This window comes from Vidua macroura, chromosome 1, assembly GCF_024509145.1.
Source record: "Vidua macroura isolate BioBank_ID:100142 chromosome 1, ASM2450914v1, whole genome shotgun sequence".
In the NCBI taxonomy this organism is placed as follows: Eukaryota; Metazoa; Chordata; class Aves; order Passeriformes; family Viduidae; genus Vidua; species Vidua macroura.
Genome location: NC_071571.1, coordinates 66639272 through 66658502, shown reverse-complemented (window position 1 = coordinate 66658502; position 19231 = coordinate 66639272). Strand labels below are relative to the sequence as shown.

The window sequence follows — 19231 nt, the reverse complement described above, 5'->3', positions numbered from 1 at the left end:
ATGTACATTGTGCAAGAGATGAGAAATCTGTGTAAACAGATGAACACAATTTTCTTATTCATAGCAGTTGCAGAGTTATCATGAAAGAGACAAACATTTCCTATTTTCCACCAGTTTTCCATATGTCTGATGTCATAATGGCTTCACCAGAAGCTGCAATGCATTGGAGAAAGGATTTATCACAGCTACATTTATTTTCCTCTACTTCATAGCTTCAGCATTCATGGAGAGATTGTTTGGCTTCAAGAGGAGGATTCACTTGCCTTTCCACTTGTGGTCCAGTATTACTATTGAATCTCCTGTTTGGAGACAGGGGAGAAGGCATTATTGGGATGTGAGGGGGAAGGCACAACAGAGAAGTTCTTTCACACATCAGGGATGAGGAGGATGTGAAACTGGCCCCAGCCTCCCAACATCCCTGAGGAACTCTACCCATCTGGGAGTGGGAGTGAACTGCAAGTGCTTGTCTTGGACCAGCTGCTAATGCTAAGAGCTGCAGAAGTCAAATGAGCCTGGGATGTCCCCAGCAAGTAACAGATTACTCAACGACTGAGGAATTATTTGAAATCTGCCATGGGCCACACCCATTGAGAATAATTGTGCTTTGCCAGTGGGAGAAAGCATCTGCCACCAAGCAAACCTAGCTTGTTGTAAGAGCATGTGAAAAGCTGGAGGATCCTCATGTGGCTGGTCAGGACAGCGCAGGACCACAGCTTTCTGAAGCATCAGTTACTGTGCTGCTGTGGGGCACCCAGTGTGGCAATAATCAACTGTTTATGGGTACCTTTTCTAACGCACTGTCTCAGCCTCTCTTCTTCCCCTCCGATGATCATTCACTCATAGGAAACTCTCCTTTAAATGATCTTTCCTTGTCCATGTACCTCAGAGGCTCTCAAACACTAATTGCTGTATTGTATTGGTGTGTACTGACCAAATGGATATTTATGGGTGAGGGAAAAAAAAATCCAAACCACAAAGGAAAAAAATAGCCTGTCAGGACCAGCATGTTAACCACCACTTCTTAATGTCTGGCCTCCACTGATGAATTTGTAAGCTCTGGTTTGTGAGAGGTTCCGATCCAGTCTGCCTCCAGTGGATCACCATATAGACTTATCAGCAAAAATAGGACCTGTGACAAATAATGTAGGTTTCCTTTACACAGTCAGTCATCTCTGCCTGAGGGATAAACTTTGGGGAGTGACAAATATGAAGGACATAAGTGTGCCATCACAGGCTTGTGGTGGAGAAATGGATGAGTCAAAAGTAAATACTCATATTTAGTTTGCAAACTCTGTAAAATCCTGTAAAATCTGAGTTCCATTAATCATTGGGAATATAGTGAAATTATGGATATAAACATTATTTGGTCACTGAAAGGCATAGATAGACTCTGGACTCTTATTCTTTGCATGATACAACAAATCCTCTGGAAAGGAATCTCAGTTAAAAAATCCCTCCTGGATTCTGTAATAACAAAGGGTGGAACCTGTGTCTGGAGTAATAACTATGTGCAGAACATCAGCATTTTAACATTCATACAAAAACTGCCATTGATAAGCCTGTACCAGTACAATGATAGCACGGCTTCATGCCCCACACAGTTGTCCTTTGCATCCCTTTATTTGCCATTCGGGTTTCTGCAATCTCAACAGCTGCTCGGAATAATGACAGCATCAAGAATTCAATCTTATTATAGTATTGCTTTGTATTGCACAGATTTGTGAGCTGTCACATAGGCTGGATTTCCCAAGGCTACAGGGTATTAAGGGAGCTTGGTTTCAAAAGCCCATAAATACAAAAATAAAACTCAGGGAAAATAATCAGTTGTGAAAACATGTTATATGATTCTGGAAAATGCATTGAATGCAAAAGTACTCAAAAAAAAAAAAAAAAAGAGGAAAAACAAGCTAAAGAGAAGATTGTTGTTTAACTTTATTTCAGCCTTAGGTAAATAGGTTTCAGCAATGTCTTCCTGAGATATTTAAGAGCTCATAGAAGATCTGGAAGAGTGCATCCATCTCTGCACTGAGCATGAGAAAGGTATTCCACCATAAGTTTTCTCTTTTTCCTCAAAGCAATGGCTCTTATTCCTGTTGAGCTGCCTTACCCCTTGCATTATAATATCTTTAATTTTTGTTTTGCCCCTGACAGTGCTCCTCAGCCAGCTGCTAGCCAAAGCTTTCCCTTCTGGTGGACAGCAAGCATCTAGGATGTGTCTGTTGGAGCTGCTGTCCACTCCAACAATCAGCCTCCTTTCCTCCCCTGTTTCTCTCCCAAAGAACAGTTCCACCATGTGGGGATAAGCATTTCTCTGGGAGAGGCCTTAGGCTCACAAAATTTTGCAAGTAGAGGCAAAAGCATCAGAAGGCTTTTCAATCACTGGTGGAGCAAGTAGCTGTTGCTAGCTATAGCTCCTCTCCAGCTGCATTTCAGAGTAATGAAATGAAGCAGCTGATGAATGTTATTTTGGGTTTTTTTCAGATGTGTTAGATGGAAGACAAATGAATGTGCTCCATCTTCAAATGCGAGTTCTAGATAAGAGACCTTACTTGAAAGGTTGCTCTGTCTGATGTGGAGAACTTTGATCCTAATTTCTCCCAAGGATCTGATTGTCCCAACAAGCGAGCACTGCTTTGTTTTATTTTTGAGGATTCTAGTTTGACTGGTCAAAGAAACATGAGATTAATTGCCTGTGTGATGTTTTCCACCCATCAGGAAGGGGAGAAACTATCGCACGGTTCTTCTTTGGTACTCAGACCCTGCAGCCAAGTTCTTGGCTGAGGTAAATTTATGGCTGTAAAAGAATCAGCTCATTGTTTCAAATTATCCTCTTTGGAGTTTCTCTATTGCTCAACATTGTCTTGTACTCTAGAAACTCTGGGATTTAAAACAAAAAGAAGTCATTACTGGTACTATTTTCTGTGCCTCTCAGGCTGTGCAGCTGGGTTGCCTTAGTTACCACCAATCCAACTGTGCAAGGGGAGGGAGAGGAGAGGCACATGAGAGATAATACATTTTTAAAACCTCCAATACTGTATGAAACAGTTTGTCTATAAATAATAAAATGAATTAAGGGTCTGGCATTCTGAAAAGGAAAAAAAAGGTTATATTATTCTGCAGCCTAGATTTTCCAGCTCTCAGAAATGATCCTGCATCTTTTTGGTCAAGCACAGGACGTAGATTTAACACTTACTTGCTTGAAGCTGGAAGTTGCCATCTGTAGACTTTAGAATAAGTTGGAACTAAATATACCTTTAAGTGTGAAAAAGAGTAAATATTTATGTAGCTGGTTCTAGGAAAAATAATAATGGCCTGGAGTTATAAGGGAGTGTGGAAGAGCCCATATGAAGCATGATGTGCTGGGGAACAAGCTTCATTAGCAGCCTACGGTCTGCCACAGGATGTAAGTCCAGAAGGGAGCCAGGTTTGCCACTGGTGGAGCTGTTTGTTAATCATTCCTTGCACCTTTGAATAAACACGTCTGGGCAACTGTTCTTCATTCGAGTGGGAAAGAAATAAAAAGAAGCAACAGCCTTGGATTTTTTTCCTTTGGGGAGAATCCTGGTGCCAACAGCCCAGTCAGAGAGCTCTGCCTTCTCAGATCCCACCAGCATCAGGTCTAATTGTTTGGTGTTTCATGTGTTATTAGACAAGGTGTTTTCAGGTGTGCCTATAGGAACCTAATAGATACTTGTAACCCAAACTGCCTTTGGGGAATGGGGAGGAAGCAAAAGAGAGATCAAAAGTGCCCTTCCCTGTACTTTATCTTTTAAGGGAGGGAGGGAGGAGGTGGGCAGGATAGAGAGTATAGAAAGAGGTCTGTCCTCTACCACCACTGATTGTTTTGCCTTGTGGGAGGGGGGAAGTTGGTTTTTGTTTGGTTGGTTGTTTTTTTTTGTTTTGTTTTCTGCATGACCATTTACACTGCATCCTCTGCCTTATTGTGATGGGAAGGAGAGAGAGGAAAGGGCAGGATGAAAAAAAGTACTTGGAGCTATTTTTGCTGTGGGAACAAAGGTATGTTGGAATCGTGTCTTCATTCAATCTGCAGCGCTTTTTTCCTCTGGCAAAGCTGAACCAAAAATTTGTCTCAGTCAGGAATATATTAAAACTCTGGCACACTGTAATTTGAAATAGCTTCCCTGTGGCTATGTTTCAAGGCTTATTGGGACTTCGTTATTGATACCAGCTTAAGGAAGTCCTACCCTTCTCTTGGGTGGACGCAGCTGGGATGTGGATCAGTAAAAACACTTGGCACCAACATGGGGAACTGTAACTCAACGGGAGTGTCTTGCACGTGGATGAAAACACCATGTAATTGTTAAGGCCAGGATTCTGTGGCTCCTTTGAAAAATACCAACTATGCATGGAGAGGCAGACCTACCACACAGATGAGGCCTCCAGGGATCGCAAGAGCACACTAGATATCAATGGAGAATATTGTGTATTGTTCATATACATACTCTGAGGTTACATTCATGCTACCACAACTGTGGTGCTTTTCAGCCTCTCTATGTGCACAGTAAAGTTGAGTGCTTGCCCAAGTTTCTTTAGTCAGCTGTTGAACATGCATCTGATTTTTGTAGTTAATTTGATCTCTGCTTGGCACAATATTTTGTCTAATCAGTTAACACACTGGAAATCAAATTATTTTTATTCTGATTATCTCCAGCTTATGCAGCAGGCATACTCTAGCCCTAAAATTACTAATATGTACTCAGTGATGAAAAAGTCTGATACATAAATGTATCAGATATCTCATATAAAGACTTATGCCATCATGTGGTGATGGTGTGGTCTTTGATTAGCAGAAGTTACTATTTATATGTGATGCCTCTTAAACCAGAGCTAGTGCAGAAAAGCTGCAGATCTGTTTTCATTTACCAGCAATCCTCATCTCATATGATGTTTTTGCAGAATAGAATGTGGCCAAAATCTCCAAACATGGACATGTAGAGCAAGCATCTTGTTTGCAAAGGTAGCAAGTGGTGAAGTTGGTTATTCAGCACATTTGAAAGTCAATCTGCTGCTGTTAGGTAGATGAGTATGGATGGTGAGAGACTAGCTACAGACACTCTACTTTGGCTTGACAGGCATGTGAGACTTTGCAAAATGGATCAGGCATCAAATGTTCCCTGAGAACAGAGGGAGGTTGTCTTATTTATTTTCAGAGGTGTTCTTGCAGTGTTTTTTTCTTAAATCAGAAAGCTAGTTTAAGAAATTGCAAATGTTCCCACGTTTGTCCTAAATAAAATACACACATTTTCCTGACAGAAACACTTTTATCCTCAAAAATTCAATCTTGAATGAAAAAGGAGAGGAAACCAGGAGGAATAATAATGACAGAAACAATAACAATAATAATAATAATAATAGTATCCCATGCCAACCCCCCAAAGGTGCTTCCTCAGCTCTCTCTTTCTTCCACTTGTTAAATATGCTATCCTAAACTACGTTTTTTTCCCCCTCCAACTGCCCATTATGTCCAAGGAAGCTGCTTTTCACTTTTTTTAGGTCACTACTGGTTATACCACTACTAAAGCAGAAAGGAAAAATTCTCAACAATTTGTAAAACTTTCCAAAGTGCTGTTTCAGTCATGGAGCTGCTGCCACAGTGCTTTTGCTTGGATACACTGATGCATTCCTATAAATTTGCAGTAAACGCTGCTAATCCCTAGTCTCTGACAAACAATATGTGATGCAGGTGTAAGTTTTAGGCCAGGACATGTGGTTCCTCTGGACCCTTCTTTGAACAGGAATTCAAAATCCAGTGATTATGCTGGCAAGAGGTGTTTCTTGACCCAAATTAGAGGAAGCTGGTCCAACTTTTGTCTGGTAGGGTTGGGATCCTTGCTCCAATTTGTTCTCTATTTGTTAGCATGTGGATGACACCCAACAATGACTATCTGACACCCAAATGCCACCACCCCAACACCTTCCCCAGTGTACTCATGCCCCCTTCTTCTTCCTGCCTGCCTGGGCAATCACAGCAATTCCTTTCAGGGGTATTTTTTTCATATGCATATAAGTAATGAAGAAAACTTGGACTGACCCCATATCATACGGTTGAGGAACTCTCCGAAGTTGTATAAGGCAAAGATGATGGCAATGCTACCGGCAAAAAAGGCTGCTAGTCCAGGGGGGCTGAACAAAGCAAAAAGAGGATATACCCACTCTCCTGTTACTGAATAAATCCACAGGACCCTAGGCAAGGAAGGAGAGAAATTACCTTTGGTTAGGACCATTCAATTAGAAGAACCACTTCAAAATTTCCAGCTCCTGAGGGGCTGAGTTATCAAAACAGGCTTGATACAGAGAAAATTAGCTTGGCTGTCAAAACATCTCCTCGGCACTTGGGCTATTTGCTGTGAAGCACACTTGAGCCAGAGCTAAATTAGATGGGTTTCAGTGCAGGTTGAAATGCACACAATATTCTGCTGTCACCCTGATGGCATTGGCTATTAACAGCAGTAAAAGCACAGTAAAATAGCAAAATGCTCAGGAACAGGGATGGGCACTTGGCTATGCTAAGTGAAGCTTATTCAAATAAGCTCTCACATATGTTTGCTCTTTAGATACAACAGCTTTTCAGCCCCTATGCAGGTCCCTAGTGTCTGTGGAGACACAGAGCTTTTCCTCCCTGTCTCAATCCTTCTGCTGTTGACCACTGTTTTGAGGAGTGGAAAGAAGTTTTCAGGAGGTGAGAGGGCAAGGGGAATTCTCCAGCAGCTTTTCTTTTGTAAGAGAAGGAAAAGAAGAGGAATGGTTAGGTGGGAAACAGATGTGGTTGCTTCACCCTTTTGTGCCAGAACTGTTTGCAAAGCGTGGTTTGGAAAAGAAAGACGATTAATATGACTGCTTTATAGGGTTTCTTTTCTTCTAATTGTGCCCTCTCTTTCTGCCTTTTTTATTCTCTCAGAAAATATCATGTAGTGGCTGTCAGTTCGCTGGTAATATGTTCATTGTTTAAGGCTCATACGAGTGGTTAATAGAGAATGCCTGAACTAAAGAATATAAAAGTGATCTTTATATATCTTAAGTATAGGAAAAAATGCTTTCTTCTGAATATTTTTTGTAAATAAAATTATTTATATTTGTATTGATTATGTAAATAATTTAAGAAATAGGGTAAGTTTTCATTGATTATTATCAGGATGTGCCATTTTAACAAGGAGAGTACTTCCCTAAAACAAACTTTGGGTCCAAATGGTCTTAAAAGGTTTAATTCTTTATTAAAAAAAAACCATATCTGAGGATTATGCCATACTTTCCACCACCAGTGCTAACATGCAAATGCAATCACAATTTTTTCTGATGTCACCCAGCCTGCTACCTTACACTGAGCATCATGCCTCAAAGAGAAGTGACAAACGGGATGCCACACCATCCTAAAACTGTGTCAGGACATGGAGGAATGGGATAATGCTAAGGAGGAAAAAAAAAAAAAGGCTGAAAAGATGCTTCTTCCTTTCGCTAGTAAAAAAAGGAAGGAATGGGGCATAAAAAGGTGGAAATCAAATTTTAAAAAAGGAAAAAAAAAGAAAAAGAAAAACCTGCAGGAAAGGCCCCTGAGAGGCTGAGCAGAACCACTGAAATCCAAGTGCTAAGTGGAGCCTGTGCAAATGTCAGCCTGTGTTTTTCACTTCACAGGGCTCCTCATTTCATATTGTACCTCCAACAGTAAAACAGAGTGACAACCACCTTTCTTTTATATAACGAGGAACTAGATTATCTTCATGAAATTTGGCTAGCTGGTGTGTCTCATATGAGGTGCTCCAACCTGTATTTTCAAACCCAAATAAATGACTGTTCAAAGCCATGGTGACACCCTGCTCAGAGGCAGGTGTCTGGTGCGAGGTGTAACTGGCTGCTCAGTTTCTCTGCTGCCTTGGAGGGAGCAGTCACTTCTCAGCCCATTGGCATGGCAGTGATGGCAGTGACAGTGCAAGGAGAGGCTTGGAGGAAGGACTCTGTGAAACATATGGTGCCCAAATGGGGCTATTAAATCACCAGGTTGTAGCACCAACAGTAAAATATGTACGTGTGTTGAGATTTTGGTGCACGGGCCAGAAAATTTTTCTGTTGGTTGAAATCTGTTGTCTGTGGTTTGCAGGGAACCACAAAGTGGAGGCAAAAAGAAAGCAGACAGGAGGTTCCTTGCTGATTTGAAAACCACACTGACATCCTAATACCTTTTTTCCAGTGATCAGGGCCCTGGCACACAGGGGACAAGCACTCTAAGGGACCACCTTCCACTCAAGACCCTGGCAAACACAATGCAGCGCCAACCCACAGAAGATACTGGGAGGGCTCAAAAGTGTTGATGCTGGCATTGATCTTCATCCTTTGGTGTAGACTCAGGTCCTGATATGAGCCATGTCTCCTGAGGAATGAAATTGCTCAGCTGATAGGGATTTTAGGGGAAAGCATGGCTCACATGGCTGTAAGAGCAGTCTGGTTTCAAAGACAGTAAAACCCAAATGTTGTCATAAGACAAGCAAAACAAAGCTGGCGTTAAGCAACTGGGTGAATCAGAACATAGAAAAGGAATTTAGAAAGCCATGGTTGTAATCCTATTAGGCTCTGGGCAGGATTAGAATAAATGGCTCCTAATTTGCTTATGTAATATATCAGTGAAGTCTCCTGTTACCACAGCCACTCTGATGGTCTTCAAGTCACTCCAGTGTTTCATCTGAACAGTTTATTTTCTATTTCAGATTTTCCCCTCACTGCACTGAAGATGGTGTCTAGATGAGAGTGGGAACTGGTGAGTAGGAATGGGAAAGCTGGGTTTCCTCATAGTTTCAGTGCCTTCTCAGAAGTCTTTGCATGAGGACAAGTCACTTCCTTGCTGACCAGTATCCTCTTGTTGTTATACACATGCTCTATATTCTCCACCCTAGAGCCTGGATGTTTCCTCAGCTCTGGAAAGTTGCATCATACCCTGAAATTATACAGCCCCCTTCCTGAGCTGGGTCTCAATAAGGCATCCTCTGAGACCTCTGAAGTGTTGGCAGCTGCCCATAGTTACATGGGGTGGCAGTGCCTCCATATCCCGGCACCGCACCCAAGATGCAATAAGCAAACCCACTTCAGGGGTGCATCACACACACACAGCAGGTGGACAGATGGCTATGAGCTGTGGGAGGTGCTGATTAGATTTAGTTTATTCTCTCAAGATGACTCTCCAACAGGTCGGGGATCAACTGGTGCATAGCTGGAAATGTGGGCAGTGTCCACTGGTGGAGTGGGAGGTGGTGGTGGGCAGATGCCTCCTCACTACCCACCAGTTTGCACCTGGCTCCAAGTATCATTTTCTGTCTCAAGTTTCTAAAACCAGTCATGTGTCCCTGCCAAACACTAAACTGAGATTTACTCCTCTCCTGCTCCCATGACCCCCAGACCTTTTGGGATTTGGTGATTTTACAGGGAGCAGGACAGTGAGTGGAGGTAAATTTGATGGTACCAGTACAAGTAAAAACTCCAGCCCAGAAGAAATTACTCAAATTATCCCTGCATTTATGGAAATTTAGTTACTTTCCTATGAGGCCTTACAAGAGCAGGAGACACTGTGTAAGGTCTCAGGACCTGTATTGTATTTGAAGAAACCTGCCTTGCTTATGTTTGGGAATAGTTTTCATGGGTCTCAGCTGAAGTTTAAATGATTTCTCTACAGAAAAGACTGCTGTCCTCCATGTGTCTGTGTGGGAACTTTTGATATCAAGTACAGCATTTGGCCTTATTTTAAAAAGTAGATTACTTGAAGAAAACATACTTAAATTCTTACCAACTGATATACAGGAAAGCGACAAATCCCAGTAGGATCAATCCCTTCTTCTTCACTGGGTAACGATGCGGCAAGGCAAAGATTTCCAGGAGAGCAAATGGCAATACAGCCGTGTGCTGAGGAAAAAAGAGAGACTGTCACTGACAGATCACAGTGCCTTGCCTTCAGTCATTGCTGATCACAAAGTTCAGGCAGCTGCTCAGAAGCAAAGAATTATTTAACAATACTGAGTATAAGTGTATACAAATGTGCATACTTCATTTTTTACAATTAAGAATTACCCCTAGAGTAATAAGCACAATGATTTTCTAGTTAATATGATATAAAAATGAGTCTTGCCTGTAGCATGGTCTATGTTTATAACAGGTGAGCTCTCCTTTTGCATTTTGTAATGCAATAATTTTTTTTATAATTCCCATTAGAGTACAAAAGATATTGAACTCTATCATTATGTGTGGTTGAGGATGTCAGAAGAGTGCTCCTTGAACTCACTAAGCAATTGCTGAATTGCCTTCATGTTCTCTTCTAGTCATTATTGTATTTTATATAGTGTCATTTATTACTTGCTCCAGTGCAATCCCAGCGTGTTGTGCTTCCCTTTGTAAATGGAAAAATGGGCTTGTAAACATACAGGAGACTTCAGTTAGCTGTGATTGCAAGTGATGAAGGAACTTCAAACAAGCTTATCCCAGAGTCAGAAAGGAATTAAATTAATGGAGAATTTTTTTTTTTTTTTTTTTTTTTCTTGTTGAAGAGTTTGAAATGCAACTTCAGTTTCAAGGACTTTAATGATAACTGTCTGAGCATGGAGGATTTTCAGCTCTGGACAGACAGTTTGGTGGCACTGTTTTGTGGTGAAGAGCTGCCTCCAAGAGGGATGCTCCTCACCATGGGGATGTTGAGAGCACTGCAGAAAGCCTTCTGGGCTCAGATGTTAAATGGCCAATGCAGGGATTCGTGGGATGCTAATGCCTCAAATTTTTGACTGATTTGAAACAATTTCAGAAAATAATTTGCCTGGGTGAAATTTCCCCACTGAGAATTTTGTATTCCCTGTACAACCAAACAATAACTTTGAATTGCAATACCTAGGACAGTGGCTTAAACAATGTTGGGGAGCAACAAAGCAAAACTAGTCAATGAAATGCACATGAGAAAAACTATAGTAACAACTGTAGCTGATTAGTTGCTTAAATTCCTGGTAATTAAAGAAATAGTTTCATAGGTAGATGGGGGAGGTATGGGAGGAGGGTAACAGAGAAAGATAGATAGAATTTTAAATAGAAAAAATGTAAAACTAAGGATTTTATTTTTTGTCTTTCTCCCTAAAGGCATAACCTGCTGGGTGTACAGCATGAAGATTCCTCTTGTCCCAAAGAAATGGTTCTAACATTTTTAATTTACGTGTTTTTCAGAAGCTGTGGTCAGTATCTGATATGGTAATATGGTATCAAAATTTTTTGCCTTATATTTATGTTATAGGTTGTGAAAAATACACATTAATTTCTTTACATGCACAGTGAGCTATAAACAGCATGCATGTATTTAGCTATTTGTTTGAGAGACAGTCATCCACTTTTGTCTGCTGCTTCCAAGTGACCACTGCCTGGAAGCTGAGTGTCCTCCCTCAGCCCTCCTACCACACCCAGGAGCTGCTATTCATACCTGGCTATCCTTCAATCAAAATAATCATTCTACCTGAGTTATACTTTTTCAGAGAAAAGAGAAAATATTTCTTTGATGTTCAAGTTCCTTTCAGTCATTGGTAGTGTTTTTTTCTTCTGTTCTGTTTCACAAAGATATTCTTCGGCTCTACAACCTGCTTGGGTGATTGCAGAAGTCTTGTATCAGCACAAGTGATTCCTGAATTCATTTAACCAGAAAAATATGTTCAGTGCACACAGTTTTCAAATATAATCCCTGTAACTTATTTTAGTCAGGAATCTATGTGCTAAGCTGCTTTCAAAAAGTTTTAAAAGGGTTTATTTTCCACAGCTGAACAATAGTTTGTCCTTGAACAAAACCCAAAATGCCCATGGCAAGGCAGCAGTGATGGAAAACCTGCACCTTGTCCTCATTTTTAGGCTTTAGCCTAAGCCTTTGGCTGGCACGCTGATTTAGAGCACCTCATTTTGACAGGTATTTTGGAGCATGCCCAGGAAAGAGCAGCATGAAGAGCCAGAAAGTATGAACAGTGAAGCAGGCATAGTAACTGTGAATGCACTGAATGTGTTGTTGCATCTAGAGAGGAAAGCAAAATAAGAAGTTTCAAAGGCTTTAGAGATTGATGCAGTGATGACTGTGATGGGCAAGTGTTCCGTGTCCATTGTGTCCATGACCAGGGGTGAGTGGCTCAGTGTTCCACAAGAGAGATGTAGCTGCATGCTGGGAAGTGCATATGCTCCAGCAGCACACAGATAATGTGTGGACAGCAGGATACAGTCACAGGGAGAGGCTGGGGGTGGTGAGGGGCAGCCTGCTGCTCAAACACGCCGTGCATTGGACAGCTGCTGAGCAGCAGGCTGGTAGTGCCTGCAAAAGATTGCTGGGAGATCTGCTTTTTAGTCTATGCTGGTTTAGAAAAGACTGATATACTTTACTACTCATTTTTGTCAGGCTCCTCCACTTATGTAGGAGTTAGAGAAAACACTCGGGGGCCTATAAATCAATAGAAGCTTGAAAGTTACTGGCAAAACTGGAAAATTTGGCTGCTTTTGGGAATAGCCAGGAGTTTAGTGGAAGGGGTAGGTTGAAATTTCTGCTATTCCTGATTCGATGAGCTTTCCACTGCTTGTAAGAGTGTGTCCATGTCTAAGGACAGCAAAAGCATTCAGGAGTTGGACTGTCTGCCTCTTGTTTTGCAAACAGTTTCTTAAAGTTCTTGGAGCTATCCTGATTTAGAAAACTAAATGCAAAAAAAAAAAAAAAAAAACAAACAAAAAAACAAACCTCCAAAAAAACCAAAAAAAGAAAGAAATTTGTTGTGGCATAGGAAAACTGCAAGCTTCTCTCTTCCCAAGTCCAGTGATGTCACTGGCCCATGACTGTGTGCTGTGTTTCTGTTCAAATAGTTGCATCTTTTAAAATCTATTTTGCCAAGTATATTAACTAGATGTGGGGTTTTTTTGTAGAGTCATTTAAATTTGCTGTGAAAATGCCTTCTTGAGACAGATTTCTACAACAGTTCTCAGCATCCTCAAGCACCCCCAGGACGATTTTTAAAAATTTTTATTATTTTTCCTTTGTGGATATAAAGGGGTTTTTTTTTTTTCATTTTTCTCTCTGTCGCCCAATTCCTTCTCATGCACACATACACCCCAAGCTCGTAAACATGTGGGAAAATCTTCCCTCGCACTTCTGCTATCCCAGAGTCTATTTCTGCCAAGCTGTATTTGTGTATTAATGGTAAAATCACAGAGGAATTTCTCTCGAATACCCGAGCAAGTTTATGACAGCAGATGCGTATTTGTAGAGCAGACACCGGGGGAATGTGTGGATGGCTACAGGGCGCAGAGCCTGCCCTTCGCCTACGACACACAATTTGCTTTCCACATGAATTCCCTCTCACAGCCCAGAGACGTTGACTTTGGCAACATCATTAGTGATAGAGCATATATCATGGTTAATCAGATCTGCTGAAAGGTTATAAAGGCTTCTCATATCCTTTTCAAGAAGAAAAAAAAAAGGGAAGGATGAAAAAATAAGATGTATTTTCCCATCCGCATTATTTTTAACTGTAGGTCTCTGGTGCATAGTCATTTAATATATCTTCAATCCTACTTAGCAGCGTTTCGTAGTCTTAAACTGACGTATGTCTGAGGAGCACAGTATTTGTATGGGGCCAAATTAAAATATACAGTTTTGCTTCTTCCTTTAAAGAAAACTTAATAATTAAGCTCAGATTGACACAGATCAAAACATTGGCAAAACTTGCTGGAAACAGTGACTCATTTTTTATTTCAATTAACAGTTTCTCAGTTTCACATATAAACAGTGAAACTGTCAAAAATAATTATCACAGAGGGAGGGGAAAAAACCCACCTATTTCACTCCAAGATAAGGAAAACAGGCTAAAACAATAGCTGTGTATACTGATCAGGCTATCAATGAACCAAACTGAATCAGAGAGCTTTTCCCTACTCTTGGCAAGGATCCTGTTAGTACTTATTTTTTATGCTCTTTGAAATATTAATGTATTTATTTGTCTAACAACCTCTGTTTGTTTAGGAAAGCTTTCAGCTTACGAATTTTGCAAGAGCAGAATTTTTTTTTATTTCTTCCTAAAGCAAAGACATAAAAGTGATGGGACTTTCAAAATTATCAGAGACATTTAGCTAGCTAATCACACTTTTAGCCTAAATTCTGCTTCCAAACATTCGATTTTAAAATCCTATGTGTCTCTTTTTGGCAATCATTATGATTTTCCAGTTGGTTTTAGTTTCTTTGCTTCTTTCCTGAAAAACTCAGATGAATCTGAACTAGTTAGAAAACTACAAATTTATTTTTGTTGCTCATACAAACTCTGGCATATGAATACAGGGGGAAGAAAGTTTCTTAAACATATTTTGAACTTTATCTCAAATATTGGCACGTTAACTTATCTCCTGCAGACAAGAGCATTCCCCTGCTTCTTTACTTTTTGTTTCCTACCCTGTGTTGTATGTTTCCCGGGATACATCTCAGGTTCATGAGTTTAAGCTGAGATAAATAGTCCTCTCTGAATATTACTTCCAGTGTTTGCTAAGGCCATATGGAATTTTTACTTCCTGTATTTTGAGTAATTCGTGTATTTATTTAATGCTATATCCTCATTTTGCCATTGAGAATTCAAGTAAGAGCGAGCTTCCTGGGGCTGAGAAGGCAGGGTTGGGTAGAGTTTGTGCTTGGCTGCAGGCTCCAGCCTAGGCTGAGCTTTGAGCCCATGAATACTCTCCCCAGAGCTGCTGAGATCACTTGTGCTCCTGACGCGTGTGTCGCAGTTGACTCGGTGTGACCTTGTTTGACTCCAGAGCGCAGGAAACGATGCCTTGGCTGACCAGAGCTGTTTGTTTCTAATTCGTCTGCATTTACATACCCTCCATGTCTGCTTTCCATTAACATGTGAGACTTTAGTGGAGGGATCTTTTCACAAACAGTTACCACTGGCCAAACTAAACTCCACTGGGCACAGTTGGAGACCATCAAGTACTTTTGAAAAACTGCCTGTGTTTCTCCTTTCAGACCAATTCCCCGCAGAGCCTGTGTGCTGACAACCAGTCGTGGCCAATACTCGTGCTTCTCTCTTCCCCATCGGTATGTTACTGCAAAGTAAAAGGAAAAATCCACTTTGGTGCTGCCTTATGAGGCTCATAAGCCTGTGTTCATTGGCTGTCCCTTGAGGTGTTTACTCAGATACTCAGCTCTTTGTTGGGAAATGTCCCTTTGTCTATGGAAATTTCCTTCAGTTGGATGCTTTCATGAACAATTACAGTGTTATCTGAGCATAATAAAACTAAATGGCTTCCTGTCACCATAACCTCTGTTTACTTTTTATAGTCATAATTTTCCAAATCTCTGTATGGTCTCTACTTTCTTGGCTTAATTTTGGAACTAATTCTCTCTTTTGATTTATTTTGACATTATTTTGTCTGTGTTCAAATGCCTCCTTCAGAATTTGCTTTTGTAATCTCTCCCTATACGTTTTTCTTCTTCTCTTAACCTCTCTTTATTTTTCAGGGTGGAAAGGGCTTAAGATTTATTGTTCATTTTATTTCTTTAACTAGTACCTTGCCATGTTTAGTTGAAAATATAATTCTCTCTTAGGATTGCTTCATGTCTTTTGTGTTTCCAACCATCAGTGCATTTTCGGGGAACCATAGATTTATTTTATGGATAGAGCAGGAGGCACAGGGAGTCCTGTTACTGAGCAGGTGTGTAGCAGATTAGTGAGGAAGCTATTGCTCAATTTAATTCCAGCAGCACTCCTCTCTGAACCATCAGCTACTACCTGTTTCTGCCCTTTCCAGATCCATTCATCCTCACCTGTAAAGTAACATAATTTTTTTTTTTTTCCTAGACGTGTATGTAGTTTGGGAGCATTATTGTGAAAATGGATGAAACATTAGACCAACTGTATGATCAAAGGTAAAAGAGCTTCAGAGATAGTTTCTTGCCTGCACACATGCATTTTTGGGAATAAGGCCCTGGCTGAATATCCTATTGCTTACTAGCAAATGTTTTGTCTCAATGTCAATGCCAGAATTTTAATTGCCTTTCTCCCTGACATTAGATATGTAGTCTAAGAAACTGATGTTGCACTGCAGCTGGAGGCTGACATGAGACTGAAGTGACACATCCTTTGCCGTGGAGTATTTTTCTCCAGCTGTTCCTTTGCGGGGAGGGTTACGGAGACTGCACCTGTGCACACTGGGGTAGCAGCAGCCCGGGAGGATTCCCTGCCATAACATTTGTCTGTGAAACATATACTTTCTCCCTGAGGAAATGGGCTTATGTCAACAAAAATGGAAACTTCAAAAAAATCTGTGTAGTGCTGGGAAAAGGTAAGCATCTTTGCTCTTAAATGTGTGGGGTGATTAATTTTGTGTGCCATATTCCTCACACACACATTCTTCTTCTTTTGCCAAAAGCTGAATGTAATTGGCAGCCTGTGAATGTCCATAGTTGCCAGACAGCTTAAAATTGAGATACTGTGAAATGCAAACAAATGGAAATGTTTCTCCCTTGTGTAAATATGCAAGAATTATTAAACATTAAATAACGCTTGCAAAGAGAATCGTTTAAGATGGTCAAAGATGAACCTGAGGTTGTTCTTGTGTACACACCTGGAGCAGGAGTCAAGTTCGAGTGGCCTGGACCAGAGGGTTCTGCCCTACAAACTGAATTTGCGCCCTCTTTTTTGGTTAGTGATGCAGCAGTTTCCTAAAATAGCTGTAGTAAGATGTAATCCTCCATGCAGATAGCCTCACATGAGGGTAAGAGTAACTTATATTCACATAACTTACATTTTTTCCAGATGGACGTAAATCATACTGATTCAAAATACCATTTCTGTTGATGTAGATGTGTCCACATTGAGGAAGGTGAGGTACAGGCAGAACACGAGCAGCTTGTATATACCAAGGAGATCCAAGATGAGAGGGGACATAGTAAGTCTGGCTGGTACTCCTACTGTAAGAGCATTGGTGGCCTGCTTCAGTGAAGGAAAATTACTTGTATGTACCTTGCTTGTTCTCTCACTCCCTTACATTTTCATTTTTTATTTTCAGATACAGCTTAGCCACAACAGGGCAAAGTGCAAAGGAGCTTCAGAAGCTCAGGCAATGGAGGATCTGTTGTCATCTTTGCTGAAAGTCTGTCAGGTAAGAGATGTTTCTTCTGAGCCTCACTTTACCTTCCTTCCTTGTCTATTCTCAGCTTTATAGCTTACAGTATCTTCTGAACATGCACAATTCATAACCATGTGTCAGTAGAGTGCCCAGGGAGCTAAAATGCTGTTTTTTGTAAAGGTGAAAGGGTAACACAGCTACAGGGTAAATTAGAAAAAGAGGTGGCCAAACTCAACTTAGCTGCAGTCTGAAAAAAAAGGAAACTGTGCCAACAGACTGAAAATATAAATCTTCTTTTACAAAAACACAATTGTACCATTTCTATTTTTGTGAACACATCTGCTCAACATTTATATGTATCTTTTGTTATAGATCAAAAATGTTTTTGAGTTATCTCTTCTGACCCACGAATGACCCACTTTATTTAGCATTCAATTCTGTCAGAGCTTTCAAAGTGTAGTGTTCCCCAATACTGCCATTAAGTTGAATAATACATGCACATGGTTTAATCCAAGCTGTCTCCAGCAGTTAGTCTCCTTCTGGAGAGTATTCAAATGTTGCTTGAAAAGCGATGACTGGGAAAGAAATAAACAAATTCACTTGACGAATTGGCCAGCGTATCTTTTGTCTCAGCTATCTTCCACTTCAAAAATCTTGTTCAAATAAAATAATTGTGCTTGAGACATAAGTAGAGCAGACTTTTTTCATCCCCAAAGGTCAAGGTTTTTTATAAAGATGGTAAAACATAATTATCCCAGGCAAACAGAAGTGGAAACTGAGGCCCATCTTTTGGGTTAAACTCAGTAGAAAAACAAAGAGAGAAACCTAGATAGTCTGGAATATTTGGTCTCCTTCAACTATGAGCAAAATTCCTTTCTACATTAACCATCCTGTCTGCAAAACAAAATGTTTCTGTTCAGAGTGCAAAAACATGAATAAATTGTAGTGCTCACTCTTCAACTCTGGGCTACCAGGTGGGCAACAACAACCCTTTCCCACTGTAAGAGCAGTCTGTGTGAGGAAAAAATTGCTATTAATTTCTGCAAGGAAGGTGCTGCAGCATCACTATTAAGCTAAGGAGCTCAGTATTCCTGAAGTGTGTTTGAATGGTTATTTTTTAAGTACACTCTCCAGTTACATAACAACATATGCTTTTCCAATGTACAACATTAAAATAGACTGAGATTTTTTTTAAAAAGTACTCCCATTGCAAATGATATGGTACTGATGGTTACTACTGATACACCCATGTTTTTCTCCTCCAAAGCCAGCTACATGCTGCTTCAATCTGCCATAAAATGCCTGTAATCTCAGAGCCATAATGTAATAGCAATATGCAAAAAAGAAAAAAGTGTCTGCTTAGCAATCAGAACTTGGAGATTGTCCCTTAAAGTGTTGTATGTCCCTGGATCTCCCTAGTGTTTCCAGCGGATATTTTGTGTTGGAAGAAGGAAATGCCTCAGCTAAGCCTGAAGGCACCTGTTGGAAGGTGTTCTAAACCACAAGGATTGTCAATCACAGGGATCAGTCTATGCTCGTGGCAGATGTTTTATGCTTGATAGTGACTGGAAGGAAAATTTCCTACCCAGGAACTGTCAAGCACAAGATGTCTGCAGTGTATTAAGAGCTTTAGAAATAAAATACCAGGTTGTGATAGAGGGTTGCTTTATGTGAAGTTTCTCTCTCGTCAAAATAATTTTCAGGAAGAATTGTTTTTCCTTTTTTTAACACCTGTTTTTGACATTTCTGATACAAAAAAGCTTTTTGTTGTAGTCAAAATGACTCTGTTATGATATGTAGATTTAGGTAAGGTAAGAAGATGTTATAACTAATATGTTTGAGCAGTTCCTGCAAAGAGTTCTTGCACATGAAATAAAAATGTATGCCCTAACAGCTCTCAACCTTCCAATGTCATAAACAAATGTGGAAATGGAAAGGGCAAATTCTCAGCTGTGAGCCAGGATTAAAACAAGCAGCAAAGCCTATCTTCTCTGAGCTTTACTTTGTACTACTCCCCCCTCCCCCCTTGCCCAGCACCTCCACCACTGTGAGGATTTTAAACCAGTTGCCCATACCAAATCCTGGACCTGAAACCAGCATGATGCTGAGGACATGAAGA

General features: G+C 40.5%; 1 protein-coding gene across 1 annotated transcript in view; it reads right to left on the bottom strand.

Moving 5' to 3' along the window:
• Positions 1-255: 255 nt before the first annotated feature.
• The window catches only part of ADTRP (androgen dependent TFPI regulating protein), a 29110-nt gene continuing 10134 nt past the window's right edge, over positions 256-19231 (bottom strand). The window contains exons 4-6 of the mRNA XM_053988845.1: positions 9788-9903; positions 6053-6204; positions 256-299 (exon numbers count right to left, since the gene is read on the bottom strand). Coding sequence (XP_053844820.1) covers positions 256-299; positions 6053-6204; positions 9788-9903 — 312 coding nt within the window. The remainder of the gene's footprint in view (positions 300-6052; positions 6205-9787; positions 9904-19231) is intronic.